The 27,376-nt window shown below is 32.0% G+C and overlaps 1 protein-coding gene across 1 annotated transcript in view; it reads right to left on the minus strand.

The window, feature by feature from the left end:
- LOC145294141 (muscle-specific protein 300 kDa-like) overlaps positions 1–27,376 on the minus strand; it is a 127,303-nt gene that overhangs the window by 19,470 nt on the left and 80,457 nt on the right. Inside the window, exons 8-10 of the mRNA XM_080141246.1 lie at positions 22,468–22,743; positions 15,548–15,874; positions 6,758–6,837 (exon numbers count right to left, since the gene is read on the minus strand). Of these exons, the coding sequence (XP_079997372.1) occupies positions 6,758–6,837; positions 15,548–15,874; positions 22,468–22,743 (683 nt within the window). The remainder of the gene's footprint in view (positions 1–6,757; positions 6,838–15,547; positions 15,875–22,467; positions 22,744–27,376) is intronic.

The following is a 27,376-nucleotide window of genomic DNA, read 5'->3' on the forward strand; positions in this document are numbered from 1 at the left end:
AAGTAATGCCTCCTATTCTTTTTTATTCGGCTCGAACGAATCAGAGAGGATTGCAAATTGCATTGTTATGATGACTGATTTTATGCATTTAGGACCTGAAAGTTTCAGATATTGACGATATAAAACTCTAAAATAGCAACTCCTGTCATGCACGTGCATCAGAAGCAGAAATGCATCATTGAATTCCTAGCAAAAGTGCATTGAGAATGGTAGTGACTACGTAGAGAAATAAATTCTGGAACACAAACGGTTGCTCGTTTTAATCGTAGAACTCCCGCCTCTGTAGTTCGTCAACGTTTTTAGTTAAAAAACAGAGGACGTTACTTTTTGAACGATCCTTGTAATCTATAAATTTCAAATTTAATATCATAGCGATTTGGCAAAGATTGGAATTCTCTGGTGAAATTTAAATTTCGATCAGATGCTCAGCTAGGATTAAAAAAAAATGTTGTTATTGCTTTTTTTTAAAAAAAAAAAAACAACAAAAAAAACATTTTAAGCATGGTAATATTAGAACACAAGGTGCCTCCAGAGCACTGCTAAAAATATCCCAGTAGACTTGGCTTGGGGATATGAAGGTAGATAGCGTCAACTCAGCCTTCCAGAATCTTTTTCATTCTCGAGAGATAAGGCATACCTCTTGTAATATCTATGCAAGTAAAGCAAAGGTTGTGCAATACCTATCCGCATCTCCCTTGAAATGTTATGACTTAAGTATAATGGCAAGGAGAAGTCCAGGTCGACTGAAATGTTGGGATGAGTAGAGAGAGACTGGTGTTATTTCATGAGTTATGGAGGAGAAATACTGACAGCAATGGAAACAAGATGTTTTCAGAAAATCCGTGGCATATTCTATAGAGACCATAAGTTCGTAACATCATCGAGCAAGGTTTAAGTTAGTATCAATATCTGTTGGCCACAATCTTGAGGAAAAAGAAACATTGAAGGTTATTTTTCATCACTAAACGTGTGAAAGGATTATTACAAGACTGGGCTAGTGTTCAGGAGAGATGGAGAAAATTTATATAATTTGTCAGAGTCGTTGTTTCAGTGTAAATTGGCTGCAAGCTATCTGCTATTGGAAGATGCAAGATATTTACAAGATGTTTACTTTGGTATGTTGTCAGTTTTAATGCAGTGAAGAAGATGTTTTTTGGCAAGTTGTCAGTTTAGTGAAACTGATAATGTAACTTGTTTCAAAATAATGCCTTATTCTGTCACAAGATGGCAGCACCTCCTTTTAAAAACTATAAAAAAGAAAATTTGTTTAACGACTTTAGTGATATGTCACATCTATGCTAACATGAGACGTGTCTCTAAGTGTGTTGTCTGCTAGCATTTATTTGCTACTAGCTGAAGTAATCATCTACGTTGAATTTCAGTGATTAGAAGCGTGTTTTGGAAATCTCCAATAAAACTTTTGTGTATCATCAAAATATTGATTTTATTTATTGTTTTCATTTTTTTTTTTTAATTAAACTGTTTTCTCTACAAAATTATATAATATAAAACATGAAGTAGTTGTTAATTAATTAAAAAAAATTGCACTGTTTAAAAGAATAAAGTCTCCTTTCCACTTTATTGGTCCCAAAGTTTAGTGCATAAATTAAAAATTGGTTAATGCAAAGTATGTGAGCACGCAAGTCTCAACTTGTTTTGATAAAAAAAAAAACATCGAACGCAGTCATTTATAATTAATTTGAGTCGACATTGCATCAAGAAAGCATAAAAAGCGGACTCACAATATTGTTTTGTATATACAGATTTTTCATAGAAATTGATTTATGAAATCCTCTCTTATTTTGTTGTCCGTCTAATCAAGGCAAGAGAAAATCGTCTATTATTTTATCTAAGATGGGAGATGCATTCATACCTTTGCTCAAAAGTATTAATGTGAAAGGGGATGCAGCAGGATTGGAGGCTTATTTGTCATTTCAACAGAACATACAGATAATTCCTCTACACCTCCATAAGTATACTCTAAATACTTTCTATTTTAACCAACTATTTTTTTTTCTTTCGTTTTTTTATTGACGTTTCACCCCAAACAAGGCATAGGGCCACTTAGTCGTGAGGAGGTACTGCTTGGAACCAGAATTGTAGGGATACTATTTATGGAGTTGAGCAGTGAAATGTCTGTTCACATTACACTTGAATTTCTGCATTTCAGTACAGTCAGGAAAGCAGGAGCTCAGGAGGGAATTCTAAAGTGCAGCAAGGAAAAAAGCTATTCGAGTAGAAGGCTTTACAATATCTAGGGATCTCTACAGTGTAGGGTGGGATTTTGCTGTTTGGGGGGGTTTGTTAAGGGTATTGTCATCAAGGGAGTACCAGTGCTTTGAGTTCGTGAGAGCACTTGTCATTCAAATATTTGTAAAACAGGCACACAAATGCCACATTTCGGCGATGGGACAGAGGTTGGAGTTAATAGTTCAGGACTTATTAGGTTGACGATTCTTTTTTTAATCCTGTCTAGGAGCGAGAGACTAGTGGCAGATACACCAGCCCAGATGTGGCAACAATACTCCATGCATGAGTGAACCATGGCCTTGAAGAGATACAGGATACTCTCAAGTGCGAGTAGCCTTTTCGCATGGTAGAGAGAGAGCCTACTTCCTTGCAGCAGCCTTGACAATTGTCTCAATATATTTGTTCCAAATCAAATCATATGGTATACTTAACATAATTAAATCCTTCACAGATGAGAGAAAAATCGATTTAATTCCATTCACACCAACTGTTTTTTAATTTTATTTCAACTTTATTTTCTATTGAAACTTGGTTCATGTTTCTTTTTATTCTCTTTAGGTGTTCTGTTTACTAAACATATATTTACATCTTCAAAATATATATATATATATATATATATATATATATATATATATATTACATAGGCATCACCACTTATTAAGGCCCAGAGACCACTCGAGGATAAGGGTTAAGAGTGTACAGTAGTCAATTGAACAATAAAGTAATTGTTAGTAATGGAAATTCGGTAAATTTGTTAACTCAAGTGGAACGGCTCATCAAGAACTTGTTTACGTTGGACTTGAAGACAATCAGATTGTAGTCATCTGAAAAGCAGGAAAACGGAAGACAGTTCCACAGGCGTGCATTTCTAATCTTAGTAGTTTTTTCTTCCAAAAAATATATTTTAGTATTTTTTTTCTTCCAAAAATATGTTTTAGTAAATTTTCTTCAAAAATACATATTAGTACTTTATCTTACAAAAATAAATTCTCACAACTTTTCCAACTCGAATAATTAAAATCCCGAAAATTTATTCATTTTTCATCCCTGGTCAATGCAAATAAATAATTGATTCGCTTTTGTTTCTTTTTTATGAAAGTGGCGCCAGACAAGGCATGAAGCCACTTGATGTAAAGAGCAAATCATAATAAGAAAGGAAAGAAATTAATCATTTCAAGATGAACGGAGCGTGAAATTGAACATAAAAGAAACATCATTTTTGCATCAATTTGATATTTATTTAATTACTATAACATAGTTTTTTTTATGTTAATAATACAAAAAGTTTATTTCAGTAGGTGAGAATTTACGTCTTTAATAGAAAATTATTATTTTTATTATTACTACTATTATCATGATTATCATTATTATTATTATTATTATTATTATTCTCGTTGCTCGCTAGGAAGTTCTCACATAGGTCATCATCAGTGATTATAATGGGTGGAATTCTCTTGAATCTGAGTGACAACAAGTCTCTCTAGATTTGCAGTACTCTCCACTTCTTTCGATTACTTTGATTTCTCGCTGGCAATGACTATTGGACTTCTCTGGAATTTCAGTGCCAACAAGCCTCCCCAAGGTTCCAGTACTCTCTGCACTCTTCCAATGGAGGTCTGGTTGGTGCTCTCTTTCCTCAATTTTTTCAACACACATGACCATTTACAATTATTTTACGTGGGGAAGGGTACAGTTATTATTATTAATATATAAAGTTATTCATCATAACAGGTCTTGAGATCAAATTGTTGAGCATCTGAGCATTGCTCATAGCTTTAATGTATGATTCTCATGTTGCCAATGTTATTTCTTGTGAGCAGTTATATGATTACGACTTATTTTGTGCTAGCAGGTTCTCAATCGTAAAGTGATTTATACATTCTTTGATGAGAACATCTATTATGTGACAGGCAACTTTGCCAAAACCTTTTCTTGCAGTTTATAAACAGTGAGAGTTTAAACATCTACGTGATTAGACGTAATATTTCTTTTCTCACTAGGACGAGAGGAAAGACCAGAACTTAATCTTTCTTGAACTGCACATGCATCAACTGCACATGCATTTCGACTACATACGCATCTCAACTGCACATGCATCTCAATTTCACATATATCAACTGCATATGCATATCAACTGCACATGTATCATTTTGTATTCCTGTTGAATAATTAATGTAAACACTATCAATAATTCCCCCCACTCTTTATCTGTGCCTAAACCTAAACGTAGATTCCATGAACAAAGCTTCTTTCTTAGAACTGCACGCCTGTGGAATTGTCTTCCGTTTTCCTGCTTTCCAGCAGACTACAATATGGTTGTCTTCAAGTCTAACGTAAATAAGTTCTTGATGAGCCGTTCACTATAAGTTATCAAATTTACCAAATTTTCATTACTAAAGATTACTATATTGTCCAATTTCTACTGTACACTCGTTAACCCTTATCCTTGAGTGGCCTCTTGGCCTTCATAATGTGGTGATGCCTATGTAAAAAAAAAAAAAAAATTCTTCCCATGTTTTTGTGCTGGTTAATAAAGTTGATTTAAATTGTAGACAAGTTCGTCTTTAAAACCAAATAAGGTCAACACCTCTTTTACGTCATACAAGAAGGCATTTCACATTTTACTACAAAAACGCTAATTCTAATAACTCCTCTCACTCTAAACCTTCATAACTGTTTCACTTTTAAAGCTTGACATTCAATTCAATGAGCAAAATAATAAACCTGAGAAAAAAGCACATTTTATCAAAATATTTTGATTATCATGATGATGATCATCATCACCATCTGCTACAGTCAAGTCAGTTTGTATGCACAGGTCTTCCTTGGTCTACCATGCACCCTCATACCTGGGGTATCCATGCATAATTTTGCTGATGCAGGAGGTGACATGCTGTAGATGGCCAAACCACTTGAGATGTCAAACGTGTAAAGCATCCAGAATCCCACCAATATCAAACGTCTGATGGAGCATTGCTGAAGAGATTCTTTCCTCTAAGTTGCTGTAAGTGATCATCAGTCGTATTTCTAAATTTGGAGTTGACGTCCATATATATATATATATATATATATATATATATATATATATATATATATATATATATATATATAGAGAGAGAGAGAGAGAGAGAGAGAGAGAGAGAGAGGGAGAGAGAGAGAGAGAGAGAGAGGGAGAGAGTGAAGTAAGTGATCATCAGTCGTATTTCTAAATTTGGAGTTGACGACCATATTAAAATGTTACGAAAACTTTTTCAGTTTTAGATTTTACCACGGTGATCCGAACAAGTGAAATAAATGATTTAATATATATATATATATATATATATATATATATATATATATATATATATATATATATATATATATACTAGCATTTCAGCCCGGCTTTGCCCGGGTGTTTTGAGGTGTACGCTTAGCAAAACAAAAAAAAAAGTCAATTTTTTTTAATTTGACCCCCTCTATTTGATAAAATCAAAAGTAAAACCCTTAAACTTTTAACCATGTCAAACGATTAATCGCTGGTCTGTCAAAGTTACGCTTTGAAGATATGTTAGAAGGCGAAAGAGGCAGAGGAAAGCCAAGGAGAAGGTGGAGAGGTAATGTTTTTGATTAGACATCTCTCAGCAGTTGGGCGTCCATCAACCAACTTGCCTGGCTCGGAAGGAATGGCAAAAAATAAGTCACGTGGGTTTGCAAGTGGAAGATGCGACTCATGATGATGAATAGTCCAAATGATACAAATTATCAATCATCGTCTTAAAAATTCGGAAAATAAATAAATTAATTAATTAAATAATTACCTTTTACTTTTCGCAAAGACAATTTAAGAGAAACAAAAAGATAGCAAAAAGACACATTGCAAATCTAGGAATTCACTATATTCAGATTTTGTCAGAATTAAAAAAATTCTTGGGTTAAAGCTAGAACCCAAAACAACTCTTTTTAAAAAAAAGAGTAGGATTTTTTAGGGCATCACACAGACGTCGTCATGGAGTAAAAGTAGGGCAATAGGTGCATTATTTGTGGCAGACAAAAGGCTGTAACTGTATCGCTATTTGTGCACAGTGACGTATATTTGTAGAACAAAGGGAGATCACCACGGGCAGAATAAAACATGAGCAGAAGCAGAAAAGGAAAAGAAAGAACAACATACAGCAAAGGATCATGGGAATTTATGGCAGAGATATGATATAGCCACCATATTGAAGAAAAGAGACAATTATAGCAAACATGCAAGAGAAATTTGAAAGGATGTTGATGAAAATTTATAGATTTTGAAAGAAGGAAAAATAGTTGTAAGCAAGTGAGTAGTAGTAGTAGTAGTAGTAGTAGTAGTAGTAGTAGTTTTCATAGTAAAACATAAATGATGATAGTAGTAGTAGTAGTAGTAGTAGAAGAAGAGTAGTAGTTGTAGTAAGATATTAAAGAAAGGAGGCGAGTAAATTTCTTTTCCTTGATAAATGCAAGACTGCATGCGATTCGAAAACAAAAAAAAAAGGAAAATTACGTGTCTGAACCATCCAATGCAGCTTGTGAATAGATAGGAGAGCTAGAAGGACCGGATCTGGAAACATCTCCGTAAATGAGCTGAAGAAAGCAACACATAAAAAGGATAAAGATGGAAAAGAAAAACGTGTCACAGTTTAAAAAACAAAACAAAACAAAAACATAAAAACAAAAAATAAACATAAAAACAAAACAAAAAATTTAAACAATTATTGAATATTTCACAAAAACAAAGAGAAATACATAAAACAAAAAATAAACAAAGAAAACAAATAAAAAACAACAAAAAATTAACGGTTAAATTCGAGACGTTCAAAGTGGAAACATTGTTTGTAAATTAAAGGTTACCATTTCTTGAAATTTATTTAAAAAATCTCTAAAAAATGAGTTTATTTCCTTTCACAATCCATATGCAGCACACGTGATATAGGTTTGCCACCAGTGAACAAGGACTTATTCTAAGAGACCTCATGTGGAGCATAAATAGACAAATTCTGTATAAGGACATATTTTGCTTATTTTTGTTTTGAATGCATGTTTCGTACATTCACCAATTCGGTATGATAAAAGGTTCTCCAAGATATAGTGTTATAGGTACAACTTTACGATCGTGTATTTTCGAACAAAGGCATTTCAGGGGGAAACATTATTACGTGCTTAAGTGTCATGTCGAAATTATTATGAGTTCCAAAAGTTACATAGTCCAGTAGAAGATGTGTTAGAGCTAATTTTTTGAAAAAGTGCACAGTAAATCGAGAAAAAGCAAGATGGCCGCCCTGAAAGATTGTATCCTTGGCTTCTGTGCAACGCAACTTAAACGATAGAATGCAGTGATCTGCTCCTGTTTTTGATCTTTTAAAAAAGTTAAATTTCTAGTAAAAAAATAGCAACTTCAAAAAATTCTGTAATTATTTTTCTACTGGACCATTTTTCATAATTTTTGGAATTTATACTAATTTCGGCATGGCACTTAAGTACGTAATGTTTTTCTCTGAAATGCATTTTTTCACAAACACACTATAGTAAAGTTGCATTGTTAAATATATATATATATATATATATATATATATATATATATATATATATATATATATGTATATATATATATATATATGTATATATATATATATATATATATATATATGATAAACTTACCAATTTTTTTGTGTGCATCTTTTTTATTGAATATGTTGTTAATAATTTGTGCTCGAGATTCATCAAACTTATGGGAGGATATATTCTATAAGACATGTTTGTGATTACATTTTTTTTTATAGGTTCAACATTTTTTAAAGAGAACATTTGCTGTGTGACATGGTGTTCAGCATTTATATGATAGAGTTTATTTTTAAGTCTAATATGTCATAAGTTTTTTTTAAAGTCTGATATGTCATAAGTTTTTTTTAAAGTCTGATATGTCATAAGTTTATTTTTAAGTCTGATATGTCATAAGTTTATTTTTAAGTCTGATATGTCATAAGTTTTTTTATATGTTTTTATATGTCATAACAGGTATTGAATAAACCATAAAAAACTTATGAGAAAAAGGTGTTTAGTGTGTGTACAGTAGATTTACCAAAAATCAGTACAAGAAAATATTCCATGTGAAATAGTCTTAAGCACATTCATAAAAATGTTCCATGTGAAATAGTCTTAAGCACATTCATAAAAATGTATCAAATATTTGCATCCAGAGGGCGCAGGCAGTTATTGTTCTGGTTTTACGATATTTTCCATTTCTATTTTTTTTTTTTAATGACATTTCTTTTAGTCCCTTTCTTTCTGAAAAAGAGATTATATTCCCGAAATATCAAAGACTTCTACCATGCCGGCTATCTAAAACAGTAAGTCTATTTTACTGTTTTGTATCTATGATTGATCTGGAAAATAAATGCATATATGAAGATAGAATAAACCCTTTTTCATTTGTCCATTTTTGTCAATACATCACATCATTTTAACATCCGGTTCTCTGCATTGCTATAGCCTTCTCATACTCTTTCACAGTTAATATACTTAAATTTAATTTCATAACAAACAAAAAAAAAAAAAAGCAGTGTATCATCAGCTGAGATTAAAAAGGTTGTATCTTCAAATTTCCTACTTATGGTTCATACAATGTTTTAATTGTAACATTTTATATATATATGATTTCATGTATCTACATAAATATATATAATAAAGAGATATTTTATATATTGATTTTCAGTAATTCGACAGATTCCAATATGTGGGTAGATGTTGGAAGCCATGAAGATATATTTATCGCAGTTAAGCTACACACGTTTCTATTTTCTTGATGAGGATTATTTGGACCATTGTTCTCACGTTGAATGTTATTCACACAACGTTTTCACTGATGTAACCTTCTTTGCACGCGTCTTGTCAGACACAGAGATCTGTAGAATTTTGAACTGAAAGCTTTGTTTAATCTACAAAGGTAGCTTGCTCTCATTTTACTAGTCATATTTCTTTATGCAAACAACTGTGGCGCAATGGATATAAGTGCTAAGTGCCATCAGTTCTACGTAACAAACTTCTAGAGGTAAAAAGTAAACTCCTCAATACACGGCAATACTAAAATTACTTAAGGATTCTACCTGGTCATGGCTGATGGAACAAGAACAAACTACTTCTGTGAAATAAAGATTTTCATTCAAAATTCTGTATAGATTCCTGAGTTTGACAAAATGCACTTGAAGATCGGAAGTCGAATCGACCAAAACGTTGTGAAAAAAACATCCAAGATACGAACAATAGTCCAAATAATCTATATATCTATAAAAGTGAAATTGTCTGTGTGTACATTTCTCTACTAAACTACTCTGTCAATTTTCAGTCTACAGATTCGAGATTTGACATAAGGGCCGCTGAGATTTGGGAAAATCTTTTTAATTGGTTTTCAGCTAGGAATTTGGCTCTCAAGGGGTCAAAGTTCAACGATTTGACCTTTGATAACTCTACCAAACTCCTCCGCCAATTTTGTGTCTAAACACTTGAAATTTTGTATGGAGATTACCAAACTTTTTAGTATATATATATATATATATATATATATATATATATATATATATATATATATATATATATATATATACATATATATATATATATATATATATATATATATATATATATATATATATATATATATATATATATATATATATATAACCGAAATTCAATGCAGATTTCTCGAGTTCAACAGAAATATTCCCAGAGTTCAACACAAATATTCCCAGATGTCGACAGAAATATTCCCAGAGTTCAACACAAATATTTCCAGAGTTCAACACAAATATTTCCAGAGTTCAACGCAAATATTTCCAGAGTTCAACACAAATATTCCCAGAGTTCAACACAAGTATTTCCAGAGTTCAACACAAATATTTCCAGAGTTCAACGCAAATATTCCCAGAGTTCGACAGAAATATTCCCAGAGTTCGACAGAAATATTCCCAGAGTTCGACAGAAATATTCCCAGAGTTCGACGCAAATATTCCCAGAGTTCAACAGAAATATTTCCAGAGTTCAACACAAATATTTCCAGAGTTCAACACAAACATTTCCAGAGTTCAACACAAATATTTCCAGAGTTCAACACAAATATTCCAGAGTGCAACACAAATATTTCCAGAGTTCAACACAAATATTTCAGAGTTCAACAAGATATACTTGAAAAAGGTAGGAAGTTACGTTTGTGAAAATAACACCCAAGATGAGATGAGTAGATTGAAGAAAAACAAATAATCAAGCCTCACCTCAAACATTAAAAAAAAAACTAATGTACACATTTATAACATTATTATAACGCAGATTTTTTTTATTATAAAAGGTTTTACTAATAATTTAAAAATACTAAATTTTTAAGAATTTTCTTTTAAATACTAAAATTGTTTGTAAATAAAAATCCATTCATTAATGTAAAAAAAAATTAATAATGAGCGTTTTGTTTATCATTCAATCAAACGTTGCATAGAATTATTATTTAACAATGGCTTTGTGTTACGCTATGGGACCCTACGTTGGCGACGATTACGTTAGCTAATGAGGTCACATTTAGTGCATGTCAGGATAACCTTAATGTACAAACGGAATTGTTCCCAGAATTTCGACATAAATTTGAAGCAGAGGTCAAATGCTGGAGACAAAACATCGAACAATGACGAATGGTGAATTATGTCAAGATTTTCAAGTGAGAAAAAACTAAAGTTTTCAGATCAGTCTCTTGCTGGAAGCTGTGCAAACGAGTCAGCGCTAATGATGTAGAAATCTGATAGTCAGAGCGAATATTACCAAAGTGTCTGTTTGTGCACGTCACTTATTTCATTAAATTAGAAAGTTAAACTTAAGTAAACTATTGTTAATCTCTCTTTCTTTCATAAATCCATTCTTTACAAATAAAACCTTGAAGATAACTCCGCAAACGTCTCCTTATGTCTTTCCTGCACAAAAAGAGTTTTATTCATGCAAGTTAAATAGACTAGATATTACATTTGTTGCAGCGTGGTTCTATTCAGTCCTAGGATGTCCATTTTCCCAGGTTTTACCTTTTCTCTGAGAAAGGATTAGTTTATTGCTTATCGCCTCAGATGTCTATCTAGGAATGCAGATGAATTTGCTCACGCATTTTTAGGCTAGTACACACTTATCCTAATGTGTTGGCTTCTCAAAACAACACCTGACATTGTATCTAATCTCCTGGCAAGCAGGTAAATAATATTATTCAACCAAAAGTTAACAATTGTGTACTTTTGATCTTTTCTAATTCTGGGGTGCCTCAAGTCTATTTGATCCTAGATATTTAATTAATGGAAAGTGGTAGCTTAGAAATAATAAACATAGAAACATGCATTGATACATTCAATGAAAATGTCACAGAGAATACCATTTACATGCAAGAAAATAAATTGAAATTAAAAACGGAAACCATTACAAAGTGGACACTTACTATCTTAATATACTTTGAAAAAATGTTTACTTATGATTGTGATTACTGTGATTAGTCAACTGTGGTATTTTTTTAATGGAGAATTAGAAGAATTTTTTATTTTGTTTTTGCATTTTTACCAATAAGCCTTTTAATTTGCAGTCTGCTGCTATGCTACTATACTCTACCTGCAAGTGCCGTTGCGTTTAAGTAGATCAAGTGGGATTAGCATGTAATAAGGCCAATTAGTTTATATTAACGCGGATTATTTAGTTGAGCAGTGTTTAATATGTGTACTAATGCTATGGAAACTAAAAGTCTTAGAGTGAATGTTACCAACACAAAATGTTGATCAGTGGTTGGAGTGTTGGGAAGCTTTGACCTCCCTCCCCCCCAAAAAAAAACAAAGTTCCAGTTTTCTGTTTGGGAAAACGGAGTCGAGTGCAACTCAATCTTATGGTATTTGTAAACATTGGGTAGACAGGAAGTGCAGTGGAATTATGGGCAGGTTAAAAGAATAACCGATTTATGTGTAACGCATGTAAAAGAGGGACGAGACATAGAATACCCGGATGGCAAAGTTATTGAGGTTGTTAAAATGTTTTGTTATCTTCGTGAGACCATTGGAGCACTGGGTGGAGCAGGTGCTAGTGTAATTGCAATAATTAGGAGGGAGTAAGCTCAGGGAACTTCTGCCATTACTAACCAGCAGAGTATTATCACTATTGCATAAGGAAAGAGTCTACCAGGCATGCGTATGCAGTGTGATGATCGATGTCAGTGAAACCTCCTCAGTGAGGGTTGAGGATATGCGTTGCATGGAGAGAAATGCTATTAGAACGATACGATTGATGTAAAACGTGGATCTTGGAGACAGGCTTAGTTCTGATGATGATATAAGGCCAGTAGGGAGTGTGTGTAGAACAGGAGACTTCAATGGTATGGTCACTTTAAAAGAATGGGTGGGAGTTCTTTGGTTAGTAGATGTAAAACAGTTAAAGTAAAAGGTTCAGTTTACAAAGGAAAGCCAACGAAAATATGGAAGAAAATGAGGGAATGAAGGATAAATAAAGATTCGGTCAGAGAAAAGTTAGTTTGGGAATCAATTTCTTAAAACTGTTCAACACATGCCAGAATGTGAAACAAATGTTTAACTAAAGATGACGGTGATTAATAGACGCAATGAATGAATGAAAGATGAAAAAAGGATGACGGAATTTTAAACGGAATCCTATATTTCATCCACCAGGGCTGTTTGTTTTTGTTCCGTCAGCCATGACCAAATAGAATTCTTCTACCAGCATTATTGTTGTTATTAGTACCATTAGTATTAGTATTATTATTTATTCAGTCAGAGTTTTCATACAAAGTTTTCATCATCAAAAGATTTCTCCTCGAGAACAACCTGTGGTGTTTCCAGGACTTTGAGTGACAGCAAATCTCTTCAGATTTCCAGTACTCTCCACCTCTTTTGATAACTTTTGCAAATTAATTTGTGTTATCACAACAGTCATTTACCATTGATTTTTTGCTGGTAACTACCATTGGTCTTCACTAGAATTTGGGTGGCACTAAGCCTCGCCAAGGTTCCAGTCCTCTTCACACTCATCCAATGTAGGTCTGGTTAGTGCTTTCTCTCCTTGGTCTTTCCATCCTCCTTGAACTTTTGTGGGGTGGCAGATATTTTTGGGAGGGGGATGGGGTTTCAGTTTTCTTCATTCCATGTTTTCTGTTTTATGTTTTTCTTTTGCAGGTTCACTCTTATTGCAATGTCTGTATCTCCGGTTTGCGTTTGTAGCTCATATCTCCGTATTCAATGATTTTTCTTAATATTTCAATCGTTTCCATCATTATCTGTTGTATCTTCTCGGTCTCTGATTTTAATCTCTCCCATTTTTTTTTTCAAACTTTTCCGTGATTATTTCTCGTGTTTCTCCTATTATTGGTGTTATCTTGACTTTCCGCTCTTTGGCCAGCTCCGTGTATTTGTTTCCTTGATATTCCTGCTGTGGTCAGCTGGAACGGCGAAATCTATGATTTGACAGGACTTTTCCTTCTTGTTTACTATTATGACAGCTGGTCTTCTTGCTTGAGTAGCTTTATCTGTTTGTACTAGATTCCATACGATTTTATAACTTCCATTTTCAACTACTGCTGACGATTACTATTTATTTATTTATTAACTGATAAATGTCTTTCATTCTATAAAAATGTGTTAATCAGTGAATAATGGGAGGACGAAAAACCAATAATTTTGAAAACTGGACAGACACACACATGCTATAAAAATTTGGAAACCAAGGGAGATGCTTCCTCGTATCGTAACCAGGAGGAGGGGGAGGGGTAAAGCAATGGACAACACGATTCTAGAAAATCTGCAAAGGATTTAGGAAATTTTAATTTTTAATAAAACTTTTTTTTAAATAATCAATCTTTTTCATATATCGCTCCTGTTTTTCGTAAATATCCTTGAACCTCCATCTCTCCGGCCCTTCATTGGCCCCAAAACGTACATACTTATATGTACAAGGAGGGAAGACGTTGGAAGGGATGAAAAATGGTAATTATTTTTCAATCCCAGCATTTGTTGATTAACGAGAATTTTCGATACAATCCAATTTTTTTCTTTTAACTTTTACATTTTTCACGATTTAAAATGACAAATTTTTATTCAACATAGAGGAATGCTAGAGTCCTCTTCTAATAATAGATAAACTTAAATTTCTTTTAACACTTCTGACCAATGTTTAACAGATCATTTCTGCTATCATCATCATGTCTTGTAACAGAGCACAGATGCGCGTATGCAAAATGACGTCCCCCGTAAGGAAAAAATATATAAAAAGGATAAAAAGTATGTTAGAGAAGACGATCATGTTAAAGATGTGGATCACATTCAAGAGCACGTTAGAGACGTGGATGACGTCACAGCCATAACGAGAAGTCACACGTGGCAGGAGCATGAAGAAATAAACGCCATTGTTACAACGGGGGGAAAAAAAGGAGTTGAAGTTCATTCCTATTCTTTGTTTACTTTGTGATTAAGGCAACAACATGTTGGGTAATGTTACACATTCTAAAAGTAAGACTTTACAGAGGAAAAAGAAGACGTTAGAGAAGACGATCATGGTAGATGTGAATGACGTTTGAGATCACGTTAGTGACGTGCATGACGTTGGAGAGCATATTAGAGATGTGGGTGATGTTATAGTCGTAATGAAAAGTCACGAGTGACAGGAAAATAAGGAAATAAATGTCGAAAAAGCAAGTTGAAGTTCTTTCCTATTTTTTCTCTAATTTGCGACTGAGGGTACAACATGTTGGGTAAGGTTACAGCCTTTCTATTTTTAAAAATATTTCCAAAAAAGATGAACTAAAATTTTTAGCATAAATGGGTTGAAGGTGTTCAATCTGATGGAGATGCAACGAAACTGGTGTACAAGGCTGCATGTTTAGTGATGGTGCATAGATGCAGGCTACAAATGGCAGGCCTGCAATGGGAAACGTTTAGATAAGAGAGGAGACCATCTAAGAAATTGGTTAGCCGCCTTTAAGAAACAATGATTTCTTAAAAACGAGAATTCATGCAGAGAATGCAGCCCACTTGAGATCAGATAAAATTTATGTCCACTCGAAATAATATCAGTTAGTTTGATTATCATCAATATTGTTTGCTCTCTTTGACTTCCAACTTCTGCGCTATACACGGGACGATGGTAACATGCAAGATACGGTCCCTTCTGGTTAATGATCATCTTTCTCTCAGATAAAATGAAAGTCCCCCCATTCCCCATCATTACATCACGTTTTAGAAAAAAAAAACAAAAAAAAAACACAACAACTGATTAAAAATATCCTTACCTTGTAGTTCTGCAATTGCAGTTTCTTCTCTTTCAAGGTTGGCATGAGCGGTAATGGACCTTCAAGCCGAGATTCGATTTTGCTCAGCCATTTCTCAATCTGTGTGCTCTTGTCTTCAAAGGAAACCAACTGGAGTAAAGCCACTTCAAGCTTACGCTGAGATGCGGTGACATCTTCAAAGAATGTTTCCCACTTCATCTTGATGTTCCGCATTTCCTTGCGGGTGGTGTCCTGTCCCTCAGGTGCACTGTTTGATATTACTTTTTCTCCCGCCTCGATCATGCCGTTTAATTTCAGAAGACCTGTATCTCTTTCTTTAAGAATTTCCTACAAATAGAAAAACAACGATTTTGTGTATGAATCTTCAAAGAAGAAAGGACTTTGGAAAATTATGCAACACTAATGAGAAAAAGGTGATTTTTTTTATGGAGCACTATTCGTTATTTTGAAGTAAAATAAAATAACGAACGTACATCCATTGTCAGAATTGGCAAAAGAAAATATCCTTCACCAGTATTAGTGTAACGTGGCAGTATTAGTGTAACGTGGCAGTATTAGTGTAATGTAGCATGTTACAAACAAACAAGAGGAAACTAAATAAACAAAAATCCAGGTCGACATTTTTTCTTTTTTTAACCAAAGTTTTAATTTCTGTTACTTTCCCATCTCGACACATCTTAATAGTCTTTCACCATCATCTACTTTTCTTCTTCCTCCGACCACATGCCGGCCACAGCCAGTCCATTCTCGTCCTCAATTTTGCACATCCATTTTCTTCGACATCGACTTTTGCTTCTCTCCCAAGCACGTAGTGTCGCTTTTCTCCTTTTTTCCCTTTTTCTTCTCGTGCACTCTCCCTAATTTGCATATGCACAGTTTTCAGCTATGGTTGTTGCTGATATTTTCCTATGCACTCATACGCACCATGTTAAATTAACACAAATATTTATATTCATATAAAATAATATCTGCTTTGGTGAAGCAAACAAAAAAATAAATAAGAAAAAATAAAATGTCATAAATTGGAATGTTAAAAAAAATGAAAAAAAAACGTATAAATCGGCATAGAAAACAAAGAAAATCTCATTTTGGAAATAAATTTCATAGATTGTCTGTCTTGCTATTTACTTTAGCAACTCTGCCGAAATACTTAAAATGGATGCATAGTTTTTACTCGTTAAGTTTTGTGTGATGGAATACATAGACATAAGGTTGGACAAAATAATGAAAAAAACTTGTAGATTTTGTACCAGTTTTAAAAACCAATAAAAATTGAGAAAAATTACCGAAATATTAATTTCAATTTTTTATTTATTGATAATTTTTGTCCTGAATGAATTGGTTAAATTATATTTTTTAATTTTAGTTAGTGCATATTATTAGTAAGAAAGATTAAAATAATAGTTCGATCAGATTTCCAAAAATAACAGGTACTACTGTAATGGAAGTGGCTGAGGTAGTGGAGAGAGGAAGATTTGAAGGTGGTGACCACCGACGGAAAAGGGAAAGCATCCCTCATACTCCTCTAAACAAAATTCTGGAAGAAAGACAGAGCTGTCTGAAAGAAATCGTAGAGTCCTTGTAAGGATTGTAAAGAAAAAGCACAAAAACACGACATTCAAAATTACAACAGAACTTAACAATCTTATGGATTATCCCATTTCAACAAAACTTTCATTCATAAACTCATTTCATTATTTCATTCATAAACTCCATTTCATTCATAAACTCATTTGCTCTGTTGTGCTTACAGTTTCTATTACAAGACAGAGGGCAAGTGAAAGTGTCTTCATACCAGTTAAAGATGCATTATGTCGGATATTGGACTCTCGGATAGTGTAAGATGATTTGATGCAATGAGGAGACAAAGGGTGGCGCTGCAGTATGTTATAATGTATTGAAATGGAGATATATATATATATATATATATATATATATATATATATATATATATATATATAGTAATTTATAAAATATATATGGCGATTAAGCTACACTGAATATTCGGCGTTTCATCCACTCTGAGGAATCCTAGAGTGGATGGAACGCCGAATATTCAGTGTAGCTTAATCGCCATATATATTTTATAAATTACTAACTAGCTCTACCTACATATTGAGCACTTTTGAAGTAAATACTTCAAGTTTACACATAAATCTATACTTTCGTATATTAAATTTATGTGAGTAAATGAAGTAGTTTATATATATATATATATATATATATATATATATATATATATATAAACATGTGTCTTCTTAGTGGTTAGATTGTATGAGTGTATATACGTTTGTATATACGTGTCACAATCATCTATATGACGTGTGTGTATATGTGTGATCATCTATGTCTAACATTTTGATCATCTAATCTAGTTTTTCTATTGTCTGTTGAATTAATGCATGTATGATACAATTTAACAACGGACATGTAACATTTACAACAGAAAGGAACAAATAACAGTGTGTGTGTGTGTGCGGTTTTAAATCAACCAATGAGAAGACATAATTAGCCCATCTTTGGTTTTGATTGACGAATCTTCAGAAAAGCTGCAAATAAAGATTCGTAAAACTCAGTCTTAGTGGTACTTACAGCAGCTTTATTCCAGATGCTCCCCCATTGAAAAGCTGTAAAGCTGGTCCTAGATTTTTACATTTAACATTTTCCATACTTGGAGCATTACTGCCCATGGACTGTCTTTCTTCTTCGGCCTACCAGCTCAGTCTTCTCTCTCTGACTTCCAACTCTTGACTCAATGATACATGTCTTTCAACCTTTACCCTAAGATCCATGCACTCTTAAGTGATCTCTACATCAGACTCTAGAGGTCAAACCTTTTAAATTATTGTCTGTGTTCTAACATTCTTTTCTATTAAAATATCTTAACGCAAATAATTTTATTTGTAAATAATTATTTCGCTATGATAACATTCTTTCTGACATTCTATTTTTACAAATATTAATAACGATCATAATAATCGTCGATCAGCACATCTTTCAGCATTGTAAGATATATATATATATATATATATATATATATATATATATATATATATATATATATATATATATACACACACACATTCTTTCCTTATGACAAAAGGATTCAATCAAGGAATTGGCAAGAAAGTTCTTGCTATTTTTTAACTTTTAACTTCAGATAAAACATCTCGGCTCAAACAGAAATTTATTGATCGAAATAAGCACCATCAGAATCAACACACTTTTGACAATGCGAAACAAGTGTATTTATGGCAGTAACGTAAAAATCTTGCGTTTTGGTGACGAAGTCACTGAAGGCATTTTTGATATCACTTAGGTTTTTGAAGAGAAAAGCTGTCAAGATGCTTGAAAAAGTTGTAGTCGGTAGGTGAGAGGTCTGACGAGTATGGGGGATGAGGCAGAGTTTCGTAACCCAATTCGTTCAACTTTTTCAGGGCTGGTTTAGCAACATGCAGTCGGGCATTGCTGTATAGGAGAATTGGGCTTTTTCTGTTGCCTAATGCTAGATGTAGTTGTCGAAGTTTCTAATGTATTTCCTTCATTTATTGACAGTACTTCACTGCCATAATGGTTTCGGATGTATTCAAAAAACTGTAACTGGTGCAACTCTGGCGTTGGGAAGTGTTGTGGAGCTTAATCGATATCTAACCATAACCCGAGCATCGCCAGTTGTTTCAAAGAACCCACTTTTCATCGCAATTCACAACCCGGCCAAGAAACGGGTCGTTCTTGTTATGTAAAAGAAGAAAAGATGACACTTCATAACGGCGTTTCTTTTGGTTGTCGTTCAATTCGTGAGGCACGCATTTATCAAGTTTTTTATCAAGTAGTTTTTGATGGCGCAAGCTGTTTCAGCAGCTTTTTGGCCAAGCTTGAATTGAAATAAGAAAATTGTGCGATTTTGCTTTTTTACTATTTTGTATTGAAAATTTGGAAAAGATGGCGTACTTATTTTAAAACGATTCTAATTTAAACAATTAGATAAAACGAAAAACCACCTTTAAAATGAGTATAATTTAAAAAATTAGAGAAAACGAAAAACCACCTTTAAAATGATTATAATTTAAACAATTAGATAAAACGAAAAACCACCTTTAAAATGATTATAATTTAAAAAATTAGAGAAAACGAAAAACCATCTTTAAAATGATTATAATTTAAACAATTAGATAAAACGAAAAACCACCTTTAAAATGATTATAATTTAAACAATTAGATAAAACGAAAAACCACCTTTAAAATGATTCTAATTTAAACAATTAGATAACACGAAAAACCACCTTTAAAATGATTATAATTTAAACGATTAGAAAGAGCGAAAAAAACACCTTTAAAATGATTATAATTTAAACAATTAGATAAAACGAAAAACCACCTTTAAAATGATTATAATTTAAACGATTAGAAAGTGCGAAAAAACACCTTTAAAATGATTCTAATTTAAACGATTAGATAAAACGAAAAACCACTTTTAAAATGATTATAATTTAAACGATTAGAAAGATCGAAAAAAAACACCTTTAAAATGATTATAATTTAAACAATTAGATAAAACGAAAAACCACCTTTAAAATGATTATAATTTAAACGATTAGAAAGAGCGAAAAAACACCTTTAAAATGATTCTAATTTAAACGATTAGTTAAAACGAAAAACCACCTTTAAAATGATTATAATTTAAACGATAAGAAAGATCGAAAAAAACACCTTTAAAATGATTCTAATTTAAACAATTAGATAAAACGAAAAACCACCTTTAAAATGATTCTAATTTAAACGATTAGAAAGAGCGAAAAAACACCTTTAAAATGATTATAATTTAAACAATTAGAGAAAACGAAAAACCATCTTTAAAATGATTATAATTTAAACAATTAGAGAAAACGAAAAACCACCTTTAAAATGATTATAATTTAAACAATTAGATAAAACGAAAAACCACCTTTAAAATGATTATAATTTAAACGATTAGATAAAACGAAAAACCACCTTTAAAATGATTATAATTTAAACAATTAGATAAAACGAAAAACCACCTTTAAAATGATTATAATTTAAACGATTAGAAAGAGCGAAAAAACACCTTTAAAATGATTCTAATTTAAACGATTAGATAAAACGAAAAACCACCTTTAAAATGATTATAATTTAAACAATTAGATAAAACGAAAAACCACCTTTAAAATGATTATAATTTAAACAATTAGATAAAACGAAAAACCACTTTTAAAATGATTATAATTTAAACAATTAGAAAGATCGAAAAAAAACACCTTTAAAATGATTCTAATTTAAACAATTAGATGAAACGAAAAACCACCTTTAAAATGATTATAATTTAAACGATTAGAAAGAGCGAAAAAACACCTTTAAAATGATTCTAATTTAAACGATTAGATAAAACGAAAAACCACCTTTAAAATGATTATAATTTAAACAATTAGATAAAACGAAAAACCACCTTTAAAATGATTATAATTTAAACAATTAGATAAAACGAAAAACCACCATTAAAATGATTATAATTAAAACGATTAGAAAGAGCGAAAAAACACCTTAAAAATCATTCTAATTTAAACAATTAGATAAAACGAAAAACCACCTTTAAAATGATTATAATTTAAACGATTAGATAAAACGAAAAACCACCTTTAAAATGATTATAATTTAAACGATTAAAAAGAGCGAAAAACACCTTTAAAATAATATATAAAGTAAAGGTATTATAACAAAAACTTATTTGAAAATACATCATTTGAAATCAAAATTAAAAATTCCCAAGAACCCTCTTGCCAACCTAATATCAGCCGCTTTTTCAACACAGTTCAGTTTAAAAACATGTTACTCTAAAGATGGTGATGACATCAAAGATTATAAACCATGTCCATGTTCATTCACCAACGGTCCATATTTATTTCAAAAGGATGGAGTTGGGCACAAGGTCAGTTTTTAATATGGGGAAAATCTAATTTCCCAAAAAGGGTCACTCTGAACTGGGACAAAATAGAAATTACTTAAGTCTAATAGCATTTCTTCTTCACTGACTGGAGACAAAACAGATACTACACTATGATATCAACCTGAAAACCAATGAATGTGATGTCGAAATTTCAGTGCTCAACTTGATGCATCATTTACCTGGATGCTACAAGTGTTTTTTTTTTTACTAAGGAGGTCACTACATATCAAGGGCCAAAGGCCACTCCTATGTGAGAGTTAGGGTTAGGGTTAAGGTTAGAGTAGGGTTTAATTAGATGAGACAGCAAGGTCATAGTGGAACTTAGGTAGGGCTAGATTGTCTAAAATTACGGCTTAATATGAATTTATTCACATTAGATTTAAAGACGAATGTTATATTCTGTGAGGAAGTAAACCCGTGGTATTGTGTTTCAAAGATGCACAGTTCTAGGAAAGAAACTCTGATCATGGAATTTTCGTTTAGTTTTAGGCACAAATAGAGAATGCGGAAAGTTGTTGGCAGTAGTTGTAGCTGGGTTTTATGGGGAAGGACCATAGAATTGAGCTCAGTCGAGCATCTCCCACAAAAGTAACGATAGAGCAGAGACAGACTCACGACGTCTCTTCTGTGAGAAAGAGGAAGCAGGGAGGCAAAAAGGTCATCGTCCACTGACTGATAAACACAATATCATAGATTTGATCGACAATAACTATCAGTTGATGCCCATAAAATGAATTGACAACATCAGCAACTGCAACCTAACTTGCTTATTATTTCATTTATTATTTTATTGTTTATTGTTTTATTTATTATTTACTTGCTTATTTATTATTATTTCATTGCTTATTTCATTTATAAGCAAATCTTTACGAATGTAAAGTAGAATATTGCTGTTACTAAATATTAAAAATGAATTAATAGCATAAAGGCCTTTCATAATTAAAACAAAAAATCTTACCTGGATGCTTTCCAAGCTAGACTCCAAATCAACTCTGATGCTTCCAACGCCAACAACAGCATCAAATTTGTCCTTGGACTTTTGCAGCCATTTTTCACACTCTTCAAGTTTTCCAAGATAAAAATTATAGTCGTCAAGATCCTGACAACATTTTTTCGCTAAATGGGATGTGCAGGTGAGTGCCCTATTCTCGCCAGTGAGCTGCTGAAGAGCATGGGCCGCATCCATAAGGGAATCAATCTCTGGTTGCTTTGACTTGATTTCCCGGCAAAGATCCTGAAAGAAAGATCCAGCAAATCACTCAATTAAAATGTATTTTTTTACACAAACATTGAAGACTTCAATGACTTTTTATGCACGTTTGGAATTAATGAACTCATTCTATAACCGAAAAGAATTTAGAATATGGCACATTAATCAGATTGGTAACCATTATAAATTGTTTTTGTTTATAATGTTGATGTATAGAAATTATGAATTTATTCGATAATTCAAATTTCTATCAACAATGCTTTAAGAAGAAGAATTATTCTTAAATTATTTGGTGTTATCGTGCATGTTTTTCACTAACTGATGTCTTGATACCGTTTGAAACGGTCCACGGATCAACTACAATCAAACAAAAGTAACTAAAAAAAAAAAAAGAAAAAAGAAAAGAAAGCAAACGTACAAGAAATTTTAACTGATGAGATGTCTAATATTTGTATTGTATCGTTTTAACAGTTCAGTTTTATTACTTTTTAATAATTCATATATAATATATATATATACATATATATATATATATATATATATATTCTAAATTAGTGAGATCTAAAGATAAAAGCCAATAAATTTAAGGAGGTTATTAATAGTGCTAAATAAAAGAGCAAGATATGTTAGGTCACCCGATGAGGTCACTTGACTGAAGCAGTAGCATTGTTACTGTCGTAACTATGTAACTTTTTTACTTGAACTCTTTGTAACATTTTATGTAGAGTCATGAAATTATATATATATATATATATATATATATATATATATATATATATATATATATATATATATGATTTCATGTATCTACATAAATATATATAATAAAGAGATATTTTATATATTGATTTTCAGTAATTCGACAGATTCCAATATGTGAGTAGATGTTGGAAGCCATGAAGATATATTTATCGCAGTTAAGTTACACACGTTTCTATTTTCTTGATGAGGATTATTTGGACCATTGTTCTCACGTTGAATGTTATTCACACAACGTTTTCACTGATGTAACCTTCTTTGCACGCGTCTTGTCAGACACAGAGATCTGTAGAATTTTGAACTGAAAGCTTTGTTTAATCTACAAAGGTAGCTTACTCTCATTTTACTAGTCATATTTCTTTATGCAAACAACTGTGGCGCAATGGATATAAGTGCTAAGTGGCATCAGTTCTACGTAACAAACTTCTAGAGGTAAAAAGTAAACTCCTCAATACACGGCAATACTAAAATTACTTAAGGATTCTACCTGGTCATGGCTGATGGAACAAGAACAAACTACTTCTGTGAAATAAAGATTTTCATTCAAAATTCTGTATAGATTCCTGAGTTTGACAAAATGCACTTGAAGATCGGAAGTCGAATCGACCAAAACGTTGTGAAAAAAACATCCAAGATACGAACAATAGTCCAAATAATCTATATATCTATAAAAGTGAAATTGTCTGTGTGTACATTTCTCTACTAAACTACTCTGTCAATTTTCAGTCTACAGATTCGAGATTTGACATATATATATATATATATATATATATATATATATATATATATATATATATATATATATATATGCACAAACTCCTCCGCCAATTTTGTGTCTAAACACTTGAAATTTTGGAGGGAGATTACCAAACTTTTTAGTATATATATATATATATATATATATATATATATATATATATATATATATATATATATATATATATATATATATGCACAAATTATGAACAGTACATAGGGCCTGAGCAAAGCCGGGCTGAACTGCTAGTCTAATATAAAATAAGTTTTGGTGAACATCTCTGAAAAATAAAAATCATTATGATATAACAAGGCAAAAGAATTATAAGAAAAGCCTTTTGTAAAAAAGTCAAAATAAAAAAATTTAAAAAAATAGCAGTCTTTAAATTTGAAAGAAAATATGAAACTAAAAAAATGTTAAAAATTTTTACATTTGCATTTAAGTTTAAAGATTTTAATTAATGGATCAAATTGATTCAAGGCACCCCAGAATGAGCAATGACCTAAAGGACTTCGATTCTAGTTTTTACTTTGGTTGAATTATTAGCAAAATAATACACATATCATTTGGATTTATCGGACTACTGATCTCATCTTGAGTGTTATTTTTATGTTTCCGTTAATGTAACCTCCGAGGTGTAGTGGATATAGTACGTAGCAAAATTCAGTTGTAAAGGTTCAATCTTCAGTGCGGGCTACACTAAAAAAAACACTTGTAAATTACTTCGAACTTCTATCCAATCATGGCTGATGGAACAAGAACATGTTATTCCCATGAATTAAAAAAGAGTTCTAATCGAAATTTAATGCAGATTTCCCGAGTTCAACAGAAATATTCCCAGAGTTCGACAGAAATATTCCCAGAGTTCGACACAAATATTCCCAGAGTTCAACAGAAATATTTCCAGAGTTCAACACAAATATTTCCAGAGTTCAACAGAAATATTCCCAGAGTTCAACGCAAATATTCCCAGAGTTCAACACAAATATTTCCAGAGTTCAACACAAATATTTCCAGAGTTCAACACAAATATTTCCAGAGTTCAACACAAATATTTCCAGAGTTCAACACAAATATTCCCAGAGTTCAACAAAAATATTTCCAGAGTTCAACACTAATATTTCCAGAGTTCAACACAAATATTCCCAGAGTTCGACACAAATATTCCCAGAGTTCAACAGAAATATTTCCAGAGTTCAACACAAATATTTCCAGAGTTCAACAGAAATATTCTTAGAGTTCAACACAAATATTCCCAGAGTTCAGCACAAATATTTCCAGAGTTCAACACAAATATTTCCAGAGTTCAACACAAATATTCCCAGAGTTCAACACAAATATTTCCAGAGTTCAACACTAATATTTCCAGAGTTCAACACAAATATTCCAAGAGTTCAACACAAATATTCCCAGAGTTCAACACAAATATTCCAAGAGTTCAACACAAATATTTCCAGAGTTCAGCACAAATATTTCCAGAGTTAAACACAAATATTCCCAGAGTTCGACACAAATATTTCCACAGTTCAACAGAAATATTCCCAGAGTTCGACACAAATATTTCCACAGTTCAACAGAAATATTCCCAGAGTTCAACACAAATATTCCCAGAGGTTGACAAAAATATTCCCGAGTTCAACACAAATATTTCCAGAGTTCAACACAAATATTTCCAGAGTTCAACACAAATATTTCCAGAGTTCAACACAAATATTCCCTGAGTTCAACACAAATATTTCCAGAGTTCAACACAAATATTTCCAGAGTTCAACACAAATATTCCAGAGTTCAACAAGATATACTTGAAAAAGGTAGGAAGTTACGTTTGTGAAAATAACACCCAAGATGAGATGAGTAGATTGAAGAAAACAAATAATCAAGCCTCACCTCAAACATTAAAAAAAACTAATGTACACATTTATAATATTATTATTACGCAGATTTTTTTTTATTATAAAAGGTTTTACTAATAATTTAAAAATACTAAATTTTTAAGAATTTTCTTTTAAATAGTAAAATTGTTTGTAAATAAAAATCCATTCATTAATGTAAAAAAAAATTATGAATGAGCGTTTTGTTTATCATTCAATCAAAAGTTGCATAGAATTATTATTTAACAATGGCTTTGTGTTACGCTATGGGACCCTACGTCGGTGACGATTACGTTAGCTAATGAGGTCACATTTAGTGCATGTCAGGATAACCTTAATGTACAAACGGAATTGTTCCCAGAATTTCGACATAAATTTGAAGCAGAGGTCAAATGCTGGAGACAAAACATCGAACAATGACGAATGGTGAATTATGTCAAGATTTTCAAGTGAGAAAAAACTAAAGTTTTCAGATCAGTCTCTTGCTGGAAGCTGTGCAAACGAGTCAGCGCTAATGATGTAGAAATCTGATAGTCAGAGCGAATATTACCGAAGTGTCTGTTTGTGCACGTCACTCATTTCATTAAATTAGAAAGTTAAAGTTAAGTAAACTATTGTTAATCTCTCTTTCTTTCATAAATCCATTCTTTACAAATAAAACCTTGAAGATAACTCCGCAAACGTCTCCTTATGTCTTTCCTGTACAAAAATAGTTTTATTCATGCAAGTTAAAAAGACTAGATATTACATTTGTTGCAGCATGGTCCTATTCAGTCTTAGGATGTCCATTTTCCCAGGTTTTACCTTTTCTCTGAGAAAGGATTAGTTTATAGCTTATCACCTCAGATGTCTATCTAGGAATGCAGATGGGTTTGCTCACGCATTTTTAGGCCAGTACACACTTATCCTAATGTGTTGGCTTCTCAAAACCACACCTGACATTGTATCTAATCTCCTGGCAAGCAGGTAAATAATATTATTCAACCAAAAGTTAATTGTGTACTTTTGATCTTTTCTAATTCTGGGGTGCCTCAAGTCTATTTGATCCTAGATATTTAATTAATGGAAAGTGGTAGCTTAGAAATAATAAACATAGAAACATGCATTGATACATTCAATGAAAATGTCACAGAGAATACCATTTACATGCAAGAAAATAAATTGAAATTAAAAACGGAAACCATTACAAAGTGGACACTTACTATCTTAATATACTTTGAAAAAATGTTTACTTATGATTGTGATTACTGTGATTAGTCAACTGTGGTAT

This window comes from Euprymna scolopes, chromosome 15, assembly GCF_053919585.1.
Source record: "Euprymna scolopes isolate OS-2025 chromosome 15, ASM5391958v1, whole genome shotgun sequence".
Taxonomy (NCBI): domain Eukaryota; kingdom Metazoa; phylum Mollusca; class Cephalopoda; order Sepiida; family Sepiolidae; genus Euprymna; species Euprymna scolopes.